Source organism: Eptatretus burgeri, chromosome 10, assembly GCF_056783735.1.
Source record: "Eptatretus burgeri isolate ZD-2024b chromosome 10, Ebu_testis_v1, whole genome shotgun sequence".
Taxonomy (NCBI): domain Eukaryota; kingdom Metazoa; phylum Chordata; class Myxini; order Myxiniformes; family Myxinidae; genus Eptatretus; species Eptatretus burgeri.
This window is the reverse complement of record NC_140970.1, coordinates 49676179-49692076: the sequence shown is the minus strand read 5'-3', so window position 1 is coordinate 49692076 and position 15898 is coordinate 49676179. Positions and strand designations below refer to the sequence as shown.

At 41.8% G+C, this 15898-nt stretch overlaps 1 protein-coding gene across 2 annotated transcripts in view; it reads left to right on the top strand.

The window, feature by feature from the left end:
- The window catches only part of GEMIN2 (gem nuclear organelle associated protein 2), a 61198-nt gene extending 50641 nt beyond the window's left edge, over positions 1 to 10557 (top strand). For both annotated transcript variants that reach the window (XM_085898250.1, XM_085898251.1), the window contains 3 exons: positions 153 to 263; positions 9076 to 9134; positions 9256 to 10557. In XM_085898250.1, the coding sequence (XP_085754376.1) occupies positions 153 to 263; positions 9076 to 9134; positions 9256 to 9289 (204 nt within the window). In that variant the 3' untranslated portion in view covers positions 9290 to 10557. The remainder of the gene's footprint in view (positions 1 to 152; positions 264 to 9075; positions 9135 to 9255) is intronic.
- The last annotated feature ends 5341 nt before the right edge of the window (positions 10558 to 15898 follow it).

The following is a 15898-nucleotide window of genomic DNA, read 5'->3' as shown; positions in this document are numbered from 1 at the left end:
ATTACACAATGCACTGTTGGTGACAGGAAAATTGACTTTATTTATTGATTTGCTCTTGTATATACAGACAGTTTAAGAAGTCGTCTTTATTGTATTTTATTTTGTCTCGATGCGACAGTTTATACCTGACAGTATGAAACAATTATTGGCAGGGTTGTTGGCTGTTTGCATTGCTTACCTGCCTTGAGAAGCCTCTGCTCCCAGAAGCACATGCCCTGCTGAGACAGCTTGCACGGGCCTGCGCAGCACTTCGTGCCAGTCTGGTACGCATTCCTTTTCTCAGCTCTTCACAGTTTTCCTTTTTTATGCTTCTGCAGCCGAAGGCCAAAGCATTGTGTTTTCAAATTGCCTGGTTGTTCATCCGTCCATTGTCGAGGTTTTTTTTTTGTTTCCAAGATAAATGTGAACCACTGAAGGATTCCAACAAAGCTTGACACAAATAACACTGAAATACAAAGATGAATGGATTCAATTTTGGGTTAAACAGGTTAAAGGTCAAAGCCTCCTCCCCTCCCTCTTCATCAACAGTGTGGACATCAAATATCCGGGGCCTTCACTCAAACCCGACATCTTTCCATACAGGTAGCCACTGACAAACCAGACATAATCGGCCGAACAGAAACTTTCCTCCCTCAAGACGTCTCTGACTCCCAAGTATCTCTCCCTGGTTACTCCCTTCTCCGGTATGACAGATCTGAGCCTTGTCCTGGTGGAGGAGTTGCTCTCTTCATCAAAGACTCTATTCCTCACTCTCCATGCACTGCCCTCACTCCCCCACACTCCCAGGAATACCTCTGGCTACAGTTTCCCCTCCACTCCCACCTCATGTTTATATGTGTGCTGTATTGTCCACCAAACAGTGATGACTCCATTTACACCTTACACCATTTACACATCACCATCCGAAAACATGGACCAACTTCTATCTTCTCATCCGAACTCTCTTTTCCTCATATGTGGTGACTGAAATTGTCATCATGCCAGTTGGCTTGGTGTGGGTACCTCTCTCACCTGCCATGGCACTTCGGCAAAAGACTTCTGCGACTCATTGGGACTAACTCAATCGGTCAAATTCCCGACCGCGATCTCAACCAATGGAACTCTATCTCTTCTGGATCTGAAGTTGACAAATTTCCCTGAAAATATCTGCTGTTCTTCCTCCGTTCCAATCGGTTCTTCTGACCACGTACTTGTCAAAGTGGACATCTCTCTGGCTGTTGTCAGAGAACCACCTCAGCACTGTCGAGTCTGGCATTTCACTCAGGCTGACTGGCAGAGCCTCCAAGCAGCCATCAAACTTCTGGACTGGTCTCCCATCGCTACTTTCTCCAACATCAACTCATCCTAGGAATTCTTTCAAAGAAACTTGCTCTCTCTCTCGTGCACAGATTTATCCCCTCTCGTCTGCAGTTGTCCTACCCTTCCTACTGTCCATGGTACACTGAAGCTTGTGGCGAGGCAGTTGTCCTGAAACAACTTGTCTTTGCCTCATGGAAAGCAAACTCAACTGAAGGTAATCTCAGTTCCTTCCATAAAGCTCGGAACAAGTGTGTATCTACCCTCAGGAGAGCCAGAAAACAACATCTTTCTTATCTCAAGTCTGAACTCTCAAACCTCTCTCCCTCCAAATCTTCCTGGTGTCGAATCAAATCTGTTTCTGGTGTACGTTCCCTCTCCATCCCTTACCTTATCTCAAATGGCCGCACTGCTGACACCGCACATGAAAAGGCTGAATGCCTAAACTTGGTGTTTGCATCAAAATCTTGTGTCCCAAACCAATCGTTTTCTGTACCCACCTTACCCAGTCGCACCCAACTGTCCCTGGACTCTGTTTCCTCTTCTTCTGATTGGAGAGCATGCTGTCAAACCTCGACTCAGATTCTGCAACCGGTCCAGATGGCATCAGCCCACGTGCCCTAAAAACCTGCTCTTCTGCTCTTGCTCACCCTCTCTCTGTTCTATTCACCCTCTCCTTTTCTTAAGGTCATCTGCCATCTGCTTGGAAATCAGAAAACGTTACTGCTCTCCATAAAAAAGGTGCAAAAACACATCCCTGCAACAACAGACCAATCAGCCTTCTCCCAATCATCAGCAAGATTATGGAATCCATCATCGCTTCGGACATTAAATCCGTCCTCTTCTCCAATGGCTTGATTTCCGATCATCAATTTGTTTTCCGACCAGGCCACTCGACCCTGGATATGCTGCTTCTGCTCTCCCAACAACGGATGGAGGTCCTCAATGCCAGACATGAAATCAGAGCCATATCACGTGCTTTTGACATGGTCTGGCACCCTGCCCTGCTCACCAAACTCTCTCCCTGTGGTATCCAAGGCCATCTCCACTCGTGTCTCGCAGACTTCCTCTCCTGTCGCAGTCAATGTGTGACCCTAAATGGAGTTCTCTCATTCTCTCTTCCTGTCCAGCCTGTAGTCCCTCAAGGCAGCGTTCTGGGCCTTGTTATTACCTTCGCCTTCTGCGAAAGGTTATGTTTTGGTCGGCGTGTATTTATTTATTTATTTGTTTGTTTGTTTGTTTGTTTGTTTGTTTGTTTGTTTGTTTGTTTGTAATCTTGTGATTCGTATAACTCAAAAAGTATTAAACCGAATTGCATGAAATTTGGTGGGATGATTGGTTATTAGCCAGGAAGCATTCGATTAGATTTTGGGATCGTTCGGGTCAATCAAAGGTCAAGGTCACGAAAAGGTCAAAATCGTCTTTTTACGATAACACGGTCAATTTTTATTCAATTTGCATGCAACTAACGCCAAAATGTTCAGAATTCAACGCCTCATCTTGTGATATGCAATATGACACAATGACGCCCATACTCTTGTTACCGGTTAGGGGTCAAAGGTCAGGGGGGTCACGACCTTGAAAAATATGCGGTTTTTGTCATAACGCGGTCAATTCTTGTCCGCTTTACATGAACCCAGCACCAAAATGTTCAGAATTTAATGCCCAATCTTGTGACACAATGACGTCATAACACATGTCACCGGTTGGGGTAAAATGTCGTGGGGGGGGGGTCACGCCCTTGAAAAATATACGGTTTTTGGCATAACTCAGTCAACTCTTATTCGATTTGCATGAAACCAGCATCAAACGAGATTACCTTCTCTTGTTGAAACGTATTCACCGAGCTTACGAGTGAAGACTCGCCAAAACGACGTGAGTTGATTGTTGTTTAGTCCGTAGCCCCCGAAAGTCGGGGGGGGGGGGTCATGACATTATAGATATGTGGTTTGTGTCATAAGACCATTCATATGAAACCAGTTCCCCACACTTGTACCAAGAACAAAAAAAGTAGTGGCGGCGAAGGTATGCGCTCTATGGGTGCCCGTTCTCGTTTTTCTGGTTTTCATCAATGATCTCTCCGACTCTCTGGAAAATCCTCTTTATCTCTTTGCTGATGACTCCACCCTTTGCTGTACCATCTGTCATCCTTCAGACCGGCAAGCAGCAGCTTCTTCGCTCACTGCAGATCTGGATAAAATCACAAGCTGGTCCAACCCGTGGAACATGCCTTTCAATCCTGACAAATTTCACACTCTCACTATGTCTCTCCAAAAGGACCGTTTGGAAACCCATGCACCCCCCCCCCCCCAATCCACTTTCTCAACAATCCTCTGGAAGAAGTCCTTTCATTCAAGCTTTTGCGTCTCACTATCTGCCACGATCTTTCCTGGGAAAACCATATCTCCCATTTGGCCTCCAAAGCCAGTCCACGACTGGGAATCCTCCGTCGTACAAAGTCCTTCCTCGGCTCACCTGAGCTCCAAAGCTTTCGTCCACAGCCTGATTGAGTACTGCTCTCCCCTCTTGGCTGGTGCTCCTGCCTCTCACCTTTCTCAGCTTCACGCTGTGGAAACCAAGGCATTTCGGATCATTGGTATCTCCCGTGGTGAAGCTGAGTCTTTGAGCCTCTCACTCTCTCACCACAGGCAGGTTGGTGGTCTTTCTGTCTTCTCCCATCTCCTCTCCTGTCTTGCCCCCCTGCCCTGTATGCTTATATGTCCCCCCCCTTCCATATTTCCACAGGGCGCTCAAGGTCCGCCAGCAACCCCCTTCTGGTAAAACAACCAAAATCACGAATCACTGCTCACCTTCACTCTTTCATTCCTCTTTTTTTTTCCCCGCCTTTGAAATAAACTCCCACACTCTCTTCAATCCCATTCTTCCCTCCAGGCCTTCAAAACAGCTGTTCACCACCACCTCTTATCTTCCCCCATCAAAATCCTCGATCTTTTCTACCCCTGTTAATCCACCCTAAACCAACCTCCTTCAAATTCCCTGCTTTCCTTCCCGAAAGTCCCTGTAATGTCCATCTTGTATACCCTGTGTTCCCTGCCCCATCCCTCTCCCTTCCACAGATTCTCCTTATGTCTCTCTTCCCCGCTGTTTTGTCCTTCCCTCTCCCACCCCTCTGGTCTCCTGCCCCCTTCTTGTGTGTTGTGTGTTGGCTCTCATTCGAGCCTCTACAATGGACAAAAAAAACCCCCTGTCTAACGTATTACCTTAGTTTTTCGTGCCTATTGTATATATTCATTATGATGTCCTTCAAAACAAAGTTTCCTGTTTGGAATAATTTTCAATTTTGTTTGATTGGCAGACAGACAGAATAAATTTTTTTTATCTCGCTCCTCTCTGCGCATGTGCGATCGGGACAGATTCATAGCCAAAGTACGGTAAAATGAAAGACTTGTCTTGCGATTGATGTTCTGATTAGTGTTCAAAATATATAATTTGATTTAAATAAGTTGTTCATCGATCATACATTGATAAGACGGACAGACAGACACATGAACCAATTGCTGAACCCCACTTTTTGCTTTGCTCAGTGTAATAATTTTTTTTTTAAATCAGATCCAGATCCAGATCTTCACCAAAATCTAATCAATTCATCCTTGTCACACACGCAACCTGCCCACCAAGTTTCATCTGAATCCATCCACAATTTTTTGATTTATCCTGCTCACAGACAAACAAACATGAGACAGATGGGGTGAAAACATACCTCCATCCACCTTCAGTGAATGAGGTAACAATTGTAGGAAGGGGAAGCCTCTCTACTCCAACCTAACATCTCCAAAACGCATTCCATCACCTTACCATTAATCCCCCTCTGCTGTGGTTTTAAGTAACTGATTTACCTGCCTCCCCACATGTTGGTGCTCGAAGAGTTTGGGCCTAGCCTAAAAATTTCCATCCTTGCCTCTGCACAATATCGGGGCTAGGAAGTGTGGCTCCCTTTGCCTGACTATTCTGACACAGCACCCCCCGAGCCACTGGGGCCACCTCCAAACTTACCTGCTCCAGCCAAATTATTGGGAAGCCCTCTCTGGCTTCTCCCTCGTGCACTGTTGGCATAAGTGACAAGTGGTGCTTTGAGTCTACTCCCTGGGTAATTGGGTCCACCAGTTTGGACACCTCTTGGGGCCCTTGGTCTCCCAGCACCCAGGGTGCCTTTCCCCCAAAAACCTACACTCAATGAGCCACACTCCCAGATCCTGCACCTTTACAAATAAACATTTTTCTTCACTCGGCACCAACACACGAAAGGCATCCCATTCCGAAATATCTGAATCCTCTCGATCTAACGCTAATAAAAATGAGGATACATCTTGACCGGGGGGTGTACCTGCTCCTCTTCTTCATCAAATCCTCATCATACCATTCACTGGATCATCAAATTACTGAATGAGGAGGAATCAGAAGCAACGCTTTCCTCTCTTGTCTTCAAATTCAAAGAAATATCCCCATGTCCTTTTGAAATGTTACTCCTAAAATCTTTTACACATCAAATCCTCAGGCTTACCCAGAATGTCCCTCAGCAGAGATCTGCTTCTTCTCCATTCATTCCTTCACACCATCACACATACCCCGCTCACAATGCATCACTCACTCCCCGAACTTCAGTTCAATTCCACCGTTTGTCTTGAAATTCGGTTCAGGTGTAGAAATTCTCGAGTTTATCGCATTCCATCTGTAATGCTTATAAATGTCCAGGTAGTTTTATTTTTATGGGGAGGGAAGGGTGAAGGGGTTTGGGACGGTGGATGGGGGGAGGGGGACGGGGTTTGGGAGTTTCTTTATCGATAAGAAACCATTGTGGCCTGTTCCAAGTCAAGGGATTGTTGAGCAGGCTGAACAGAATGGCAAATTAAGACCCCAGAATGTTGACAGAGGGTTGACTGGCTAACCATGGATGATTCCTTGATAAAGAATAATTAAATAAGGCCATTTATCTTCAAAAGGGGTGTTTAAATTATCCCAAACACCCAATATTTCATTCATGCACTCCTTTGAAGTTCCCTAAGTATGCATGCAAAGTTTCAGCCTGTTAGGTTTCATAGTTTTGGAGTTATGGAGGAAACACACACACACACACACACACACACACACACACACACACACACACACACACACACACACACACACACACACACACACACACACACACACACACACACGCCTCCTGCGCCTGTACAGCTTGAGCGACCCAAAATGGTGCTTCCATTTTGCACCCAAAGCACCCATAATGGTGCTTCAATTGCTAAGAGACTGCACACCTCTTTGAGAAACTGACTTTCAATTCTGCCCTTCGTTGGTGTGTCACTCTTCTGGAATCCCATGCTGACATACAAATCCTTCTATGAAGGCCTGTGCTACAACCCCAGCCTCCTGGTTCGGGATTGCATAAGCCTCCTGCAATTTGTTGAAATGGTCCATAACCACGAGGATGTATTTATGACATTGGTAGGTGTGGGATGGTGAGCCCAATATTTCCATTGTCACCTGCTCAAAGTGGGCCCCCACTCAAAGTGGTAAAGTTGTAACAGTGCCCTCCTCCGACGTTCCAGACATTGAAATCGTGTTGCAATTTTTCCAACCACCACGCAATTTGACCCTCAGGGTTCTTTGAACCACAATAGCCATTGCTGGAAGGAATGGTCAGTTCTTACCTCAAATTTTATTACATACAAGTACAAATGGAAATGTTATTGCAGACAGTATAGCCAATAACTCTTTGAGTGACACTACAATTTAATTTCGTCCTACTCATGGCCTGACGATAACATGCGATCACTCTTTCCATGCCCCCCTACGCCTGAGACAAAACCACTCCCAAACCTTACTGGCTTGCATCCGTATCCAAGGTTAAAAAAAAAAAAAATCAGTGGGGTAAGCCAAGATGGGTGGTCAAACTTTAATTTGAATGGTCAAGCACACCTTTAATTTTAAGAACACACCTTTCATTTTAATTTTTGTTCAATTGAACCTCATCCCCCTCTCCATAACCTGGTGAATGGGCCTGGAAATCTCCGCAAAGTTTGCTACTAAGCACTGGTCGTAAGAGCATAGCCCCAAAAACCTCTACACCTCTGATAGTGCAAAGTACGGGTCACTCTACCACTCTTACCTACCACTCTACCACTCTTACAAATTGCTCATTCCTTTATTTTGGCGGTGTTTTGGCCACAAACCGCGAACATGATCGCTCCCGAAATTGATGAAAAATACCCTGGGTTCCATAACATGAAGCAAAAATATGTGCACTGCTTTTGTGCATATAATCCATCATGGTTATATAGCTTGGATAATTATAATTGCACTGGGCCATGCACTGACACCAGAGGCCAAAGGCCTGAGGCCTATGCACCTTCACAAAATGCCGTACATATGATTATTTTTTTCCGGTTACAATTGTGGGTGGATTTGGGCCAACTTTCTAACCAATGGGGTGAAGACTGTCTGTCCATATACATGGTCCAAAAACGAACTGGCTTTTATATGTACGAGCTGAAGGTCTTGTCTATGACGGGCACTTAAGTGCTGTTCTTCTCCAACAGCTCATATATCCATGTTCTGTGATCGTTCCATTTTCTTTTCTTTCTTTGTATACAATGTCAAGGCTTGTAAAAGCGAACACACACAGCGTATAACAAAGGGAGCAGGAGACAAGAGGGAAGCACGAAACAGTGTGGAGCAGAGACATTGGAAGATCTGTAGAAGGGGGAGGGATGTGGCAGGGAACATGGGGTACACAAGATGGACACTACAGGGACTTTCAGGAAGGAAAGCAGGGAATTAGAAGGAGGTGGGTTTGGGGTGGATTATCGGGGGTAGAAAAGATCGAGGTTTTGGATGGGGGAAGATAAGAGGTGGTGGTGAACAGCTGTTTTGAAGACCTGGAGGGAAGAATGGGATTGAAGAGTGTGGGAGTTTGTTCAAAAGGTGGGGAAAAAGAGGAATGGAAGAGTGAAGGTGAGCAGCGATTCGTGATTTTGGTAGTTTCATCAGAAGGGGGTTGCTGGCGGACCTTAAGTGCCCGACGGAAATATGGGTGGTACAGATCACAGACAGCAAGGGGGGTGGGTGGTGAGGCCAGAGAGGAGACGAGAAGACAGAAAGACCACCAACCTGCCTGTGGTGAGAGAGTGAGAGACCCAAAGACTCAGCTTCATCTTGCGAGATACAAATTATCCTAAATGGCTCGGTTTCCACAGTGTGAAGCCAAGACAGTTGAGAGGTGGGATCACCAGCCCAGAGAGGAGAACAGTACTCCATCAGGCTGCAGATGAAAGCTTTGTATGTGGTCAGGAGCTCAGGTGTGCTGAGCAAGGACTTTGCACGATAGAGGATGCTCAGTTGGCGACTGGCTTTGGTGGCCAGCTTGGAAATGTGAAAATTTAGTTTCAAATGAAGTTTTGTGTGCACATATATCTTTACGATTGAATTTTAGCTTTAGTTTTAACATCCACTTCTAAGCTAGCCCACACACCATAGGGTAGCACAGACACACACACCACCAGGAGGTGCTATTTCGACTACATACATTCATACATAAATACGAGCTGCATTATAGCAAGAAGAAGGAAGATTCGATTCTCATGTTGAAGAATTTTTAAACTTGTTTAGCTTGAAGATCCTTTCCCCTTTGAAAATGGCCATCTGTGGTTGGTATTCGCAGTACGGTTTGTATCTTCCATGTTTTTACTTTGCTAATGTTCATTGGCTCTTCATCACGTTTACACACACTTTTTCTCCATGTCTCTCACTCTTTCTCTCCAGGACAGTCTGGAGGATGAAAGACTGTCAGCACTGAATCTGCTAATCTGTCTTGTGGCCAGGTAACAGTGCATACAACCACACTGATTATAATCACACCAAACTCATCATCTTGTTTATTCAGAATCTTAATTTATTTATTTATTTTTAATAAAATAATGTTTCTCCTGTTTTTTTCCCCAGGTATTTTGGACAAACAGACCTAGCAGACAATTGAGTGCACCACTTTCCTTGTCTTCCTTTAATGTGATTTTTTTTTTTCATAATAAACTGAAATATCTTAAAAAAAAAAATTGTGTGTTGAGCAATGTGAAGCAAAGTCTCGAAGAGGATGACAAAGGGTAAGCTGTTTATTATTATGGGACCGAGCGATCCTGGCTGGTACCCTATTACTTTTGTTGAGATTATTGATTTGCATAATGCATTATACTTCCACCGTCGTTTTGGACGTTAATTTGCTTTTAAATTCATTTTCTCTGCAAATGCTTGTCCGATTGACACACAATTTTCAACATATGAGCGACGACCCATAGATTTTTTTTTTTAAACTATAACTATGATGTCATATGTCACATCATGTTGCAGCAATGTTGGAAAAAAGGAAACACTTTGGACATCTCCAAAACCACTCAACATAAACAATTGAAACTTGGCACATGTCAAGTACTCCACATGGAAAATAAAACTTGATACTCATGAAGTCGTTGGCGAAGTGGTATGCCAGAAAACGGAGAAATTGGTTGAGACAACTTAAATTAATGACATCAGTGATGTGGTCTGACAGCCATATATTTTTGAAGAATAAACCTTTAAATTTTATCTTCTCCAGAACAGCTAACAAGATTGATGCGAAACTTCATACACATGATTGACTTGTCTTGGGGAATATACTTTGCTAATTTAAACATCATAGATCACTTGGTCTGGCAGCCTGGTGTTGGCTTAGTGGTTCGGGTGGTGGCTTGGGATCCTTGGGGTCCTGAGTTTGAGCCCCGCTGGCCAGTGAATTAACATCATGGGGGTTTACTCAGCCTGTTATCCTTCTGAGGTTGGCGAAATGATCACCAGTATACTGGTAATTATCCCTGCTTGTCGAAGGTGACTAAAGGGTTTGCGTCAGGAAGGGCATCTGGCTGTAAAAACATTGCCACAAGAAAGGGTACCATGATTGGAGCCTGCAAAAAGCTGACCCCTGCTCAGGGAAAAACGCTTTAAAATGGTGTGATGATGAGATCATTTGGACTGGCAGCCATGTTGGATTTCCGTTAAAACCTTTAAAAATAATCATCTCTCAAATGGCTGAATTGATGAATGTGAAACTAGAACGGGCACTCAGTAGAGCGCATCCTTCGCCAACGCTACATTTTGCCCCCCCCCCCCCCAGAAACCGTTGATTGTGAGGGTATTTAATCCCATACCACATCTGCCATCTCATATGTGTTATGATTGCTTAAAAACATTAAATTTCTTGCTGTTTGACACTGATTCACGTACATTGTACAATTTCTGTATGAACTCCCTGACCTTTTTGGGTGTCTGTGTCAAGTCAATCTGATGACAACTGGTCACATTATAAGAAATCAAATATTACACATCACAGGATAGGGAATTGAATTCTAAACATTTTGAATCTACTTGCATGCAAATTGTATAAGAATTGACCGCATTATGATAATAAAGGTCGTTGACCCCCCTGACCTTTGACCCAAACCGCTAACAAAGGTAATGACGTCATTGTGTCATATCGTATATCACAAGATTGGGCATTGAATTCACAACATTTTGGCATTGGTTGCATGCAAATTGGATAAAAATTGACCGCACTATGGCAAAATGACGATTTTGACCTTTTCATGACCTCGACCTTGACATTTGTACTCTTAATTTTGTAATTGGTATTAGAGTGTGGGGAACAGAACAGTCAACATTTTGGTGTTGGTTTCATGCAAATTGGATAAGAATTGACCGTGTTATGACTAAAACCTCACATTTTTCAATGTCGTGACCCCCCCGACCTTAGACTCCCAACCGCTAATAAGGGTTATTACGTCATTGTGTCATGTCACATATCACAAGATGGGGCATTGAATTCTGAACATTTTGGCATTAGTTGCATGCAAATTGGATACAAATTGACCGCGCTATGGTAAAAAGACGATTTTGACCTTTTCATGACCTTGACCTTTGACCCGATCGCTCCCAAAATCTAATCAAATGGTCTTCGGATAATAACCAATCATCCCACCAAATTTGCTGCGATTCAGTTCAATACTTTTGGAGTAATGCGAATAACAAACAAACAAACACACATATTCACAAATAAATAAATACACAGCAATCAAAACATAACCTTTGCAAAAAAGTTTGCGAAGGTAACAAGGATGTCGTCGACCACCCATGGGGATACAAGGATGATACCTAAAACATCATTGGTAACATGATATGACGACTGTATCGGATGGAACGAAAACCTTAAAAAGGATTCCTCATCGATCGATGCAAAACTTCACACATGATGGACTATAAACAACCTGAATGGCTGGACAGATCGAGGGGAAACTTCACACAAATGTTCCCCAAGCCATGCGTGTACAAGTTTGTGAAGGAATAATTGATGGGTCACATTGTTTGGCAGTCATATTGGATTGAAGAAAAATATTAAATTGTGTTTTCTCTGGAACCACTTAATCAATCCGTCAAACTTCACATTTCTGATCCAGTAGTGATGGGGAATACATGTTTTAAATTTCAACTTGATTGGACGCATGGTCTGGCAACCAGAATGATTTAATATTTTTGATCTGGGTTCATTTTGGTTTTTTTGAACAAGACTCACTTGGCTCTGCCTGGATGTGTTTGAGGGTAGAGGAGTAGCAGCTGAAATGCAAAGGTATATGATAATTGTTGTCTGGGATAACCATTCAAATGAATGGAGAGAAAGGGAAAAATTTTCTGACCCACACCCCAAAAGCTCAAAATGGGAGACTCACTTCCTCCCCACCTATCCCCTTCCCTCCCAAATAAGCAAATGAAAAATTGAGACACTGATTAAAACACTTCTTCCCCCCAACATAATCACAGTCCTTTTATATTTTCATTATACTCAAATAGCAAACGAATAAATATTTTTTCATGTTCTACTTTAGGGAATAACTTGATTTTCTTATAACATTCATTTCCATTGAGTATATTCACAAAGAATAACTTGGAACTTGGTTCTTGGTTTAAGTATCTTTGTTGAGCAAAGATGCTCAAAATCATTTGAAGTAAGCTGTTTTATTTTTGCGTCAAAATGAGTCAGCCTGGAGTCTGCCAAGCTCCCTCGCCCGAAGCAAAAATGAGACTCATTTCATATGTGAGACATACCAGAAAAAACCCATTGTTATCCTTTCATTGACATCATCAACTTTCCTATTTAATACCAAATGTGAACTTAGTATGTTTTATTCAGAATATGGAGCATGCAGATGATTACTCCAACCTTGCAGATCAATCATTTTCACAAGATGAGAGGTGAGATCCTTAAACCAATTCATTATTTGTTGTTTTATAACAGAATTAAATCAATATAGTGTGGGATGAATGTGTGGGGCTTGTGTGTGTGTGTGTGTTGCTTATGTCGGTGCACCTTCTGTGGGTGGGGCTTGTGTGGATGTGGCTTGTGTGGGTGGAAACAAAGAAGGGGTGGAGCAATTTTTTAAATTAAATTAACATGTGTGTGGGGAACGAACAAACTAATCACTAATCATGTGGAAATTATGGATGTGGGTGTGGCTTGTGAGGGGGGGGGTTGTGTGGGTGGAGTCAAAATGGGGTGGAGTTGATTTTTTATTTTTATTTTCTTTTTTCAATTTATTATCTTTGTCTTTTGTAATTCCTGTGAATAAAATGAACCTAAAATCTCTTACCATTCAAAATCACATAACTTGTAAGTCCAAGGAACTGTACTGATAACATCAACAATTTTAAAAAGTTCATTTGTCCATAGCTTTGTATAACCTTTTTCAAAATGAGATTTCCACCTGTATATTCTTACTTCATCACCAACTTTGAACTTAGGCTTTGTCATTAATCTCTGTCATATTTTAATTTTGTAAATGTTTGTGATGGTTTCATTTTCGTTGAGGTATGAATCATATCATTGTACTTATCTACAATGTCCTGAATTATAGATAGCCATTGTTGAGAACCAAGTTGAGTGAACTTTTTATAGTCTCTTTTAAAATACGATTGAAACTCTCAATAACAACCGCTTTTCCTTCATTAAAGGTGCTGTAAAATATCATGCTGTTATTGTTAAGAAAATTCATAAATGTTTTGTTGTAAAACTGTACCCTCATCAGTCCACAATTTTTTTTTAGGTTTTCTCTTGCTTTTATTAAATATCTGTTGAAAGGCTAACATAAGAGTATTACCTGTTTTGTTTTTTAAAGGGACAATCCACGCATATCTACTCCTCAAATCAATAATGGTTAAAGCATACTTGTACCCCTCATCATTATTGAGTTCAATCAAATCAGCGGACCAGATATAATCAACTTCCTTGTAATAAATCTTCTGTCTATGAAACTTTGATTATTATTCCCGCGCTTTCGAAGAAAAGCAGGAATATTGTGATTGTCTCCGCCGTCTGTACGTCCGTCTGTCTTACCCTGTAACTCCTCCTATACCGTTTGAAATAGGAACTTGAAACTTTGGGACATAGTAGATATATGTATGGGGAAGTGCACAACACTTTCGGATTTTTGATATGACCCCTAGGGGCCGGGCCAGAGGGGTTGGGGTCATGGGGGTCGATAAAAAAATTGTCTTATCGCTTTTTAAATCAAACATATTCTTGAGTTATACATTTAACAACATATTTTTTTAAACACATGATGATCAGAGGGTGCTTGGGGGGTCGAGGGTGCTTAGCGGATAGGGGGTCAAAATAGCTCCTCCTACACCTTTTGAGATAGGAACTTGAAACTTTGGGACATAGTAGATATATGTATGGGGAAGTGCACAACACTGTCAGATTTTTGATATGACCCCTCGGGGCCAGGCCAGAGGGGGTGGGGTCATGGGGGCTGATTTTTTTTTGTTTGTTTCGTGTATTTACCATTGTACATGGTAAATTATTTTATAAAGAACTTACTTATGTGGCCCCCATTAGTGACAAACAGTCACAGGTTTTACTGTAGTTGTCTCATTGATTATAATTATAATTAATATTATACATAGTTCATTCCTTTGATTAAATTGATGCACAGTTCTATATTGCTGAACAGTGTTAAATTAATGTTTCATGAAATATTGACATGCTTGCAATGACTTCTGATTTAGTAAACACAGTAAGTCTTTGGTCATAAATCACATCAAATAGAAAAGAATAGTCAGTCCATTTTGCAAGATAAAATTTCACCAAGCGTTAATGGGACAAAGCAGTGCGCGTGGGAATATGCGATGGTGTGCCATCGACAACATCGTTCCAGTTTTAAGATTGCGTGAATTTTGCATTGCATATCAAATTTAATATATTTCAAGTCAAGTACAAAGAATTATGGCAAGTTTATAAAAAAATATTTTTACTGGTTGAGATTCACTGAGTCAAATGGCATATTTCAAAATCTTTTTGCATGATCTAATATACATGATGTAATAATATGAAATACATAATTACCTCGTTGGTTTATGTAATTCATCAGCTAATTGCTCTTCAATCTTAATGACATAATGAGAGCCTATAAGTTTTTTTTTTGAATTTCCAAGCCCAAGTTTCAATTTCGCACTGATCATCTTCTTCACGATGAACCTATCAACTTTTTCTCTCAAGGTTGGATTTTGTATTAAAGATTAGAACTACGTTGTCGATGGCACATCATCTCATATTCCCGCGCGCACTGCTTTGTCCCATTAACGCGAGGTGAAATTTTATCTTGCAAAATGGATTGACTATTCTTTTCTATTTGATGTGCTTTTTGACCAAAGACTTACTATGTTTACTAAATCAGAAGTCACTGCAAGCATGTCAACATTTCATGAAACATTAATTTAACACTGTCCAGCAATATAGAACTGTGCATTAATTTAATCATAGGAATGAACTGTGTATAATATTAATTATTATAATTATTCATAATCAATGAGATAAATACAGTAAAACCTGTGACTGTCACTCATGGGGGCCACATAAGTTCTTTATAAAAATTTACCATGTACAATGGTAAATACACTTTAAAAAAATCAGCCCCCATGACCCCACCCTCTCTGGCCTGGCCCCGACGAGTCATAATCAAAAATCCGACAGTGTTGTGCACTTCCTCATACATATATCTACTATGTCCCAAAGTTTCAAGTTCCTATCTCAAATGGTGTACGAGGAGCTATTTTGATCCACTATCCGCTAAGCACCCCCTACCCCCCAAGCACCCTCTGATCATCATGTGTTTAAAAAATGTTGTTAAGTGTATAACTCATGAATATGCTTGATTTAAAAAGCTATGACAAATGTTTTTTGTTTTTTTTTTATCGACCCCCATGACCCCAACCCCTCTGGCCCGGCCCCTCGGGGTCATATCAAAAATCCGAAAGTGTTGTGCACTTCCCCATACATATATCTACTATGTCCCAAAGTTTTAAGTTCCTATTTCAAACGGTGTAGGAGGAGTTACAGGGTAAGACGTACGGACGGCGGAGACAATCACAATATTCCTGCTTTTCTTCAAAAGCATGGGAATAATAAATTATACAACATTTCTCGATCCGCTTCATGTTTTTCTTCCAATGTTGTGCTATTTCAATAATCAATATCGTAATATTGATTATATAATCAATAATAATAATA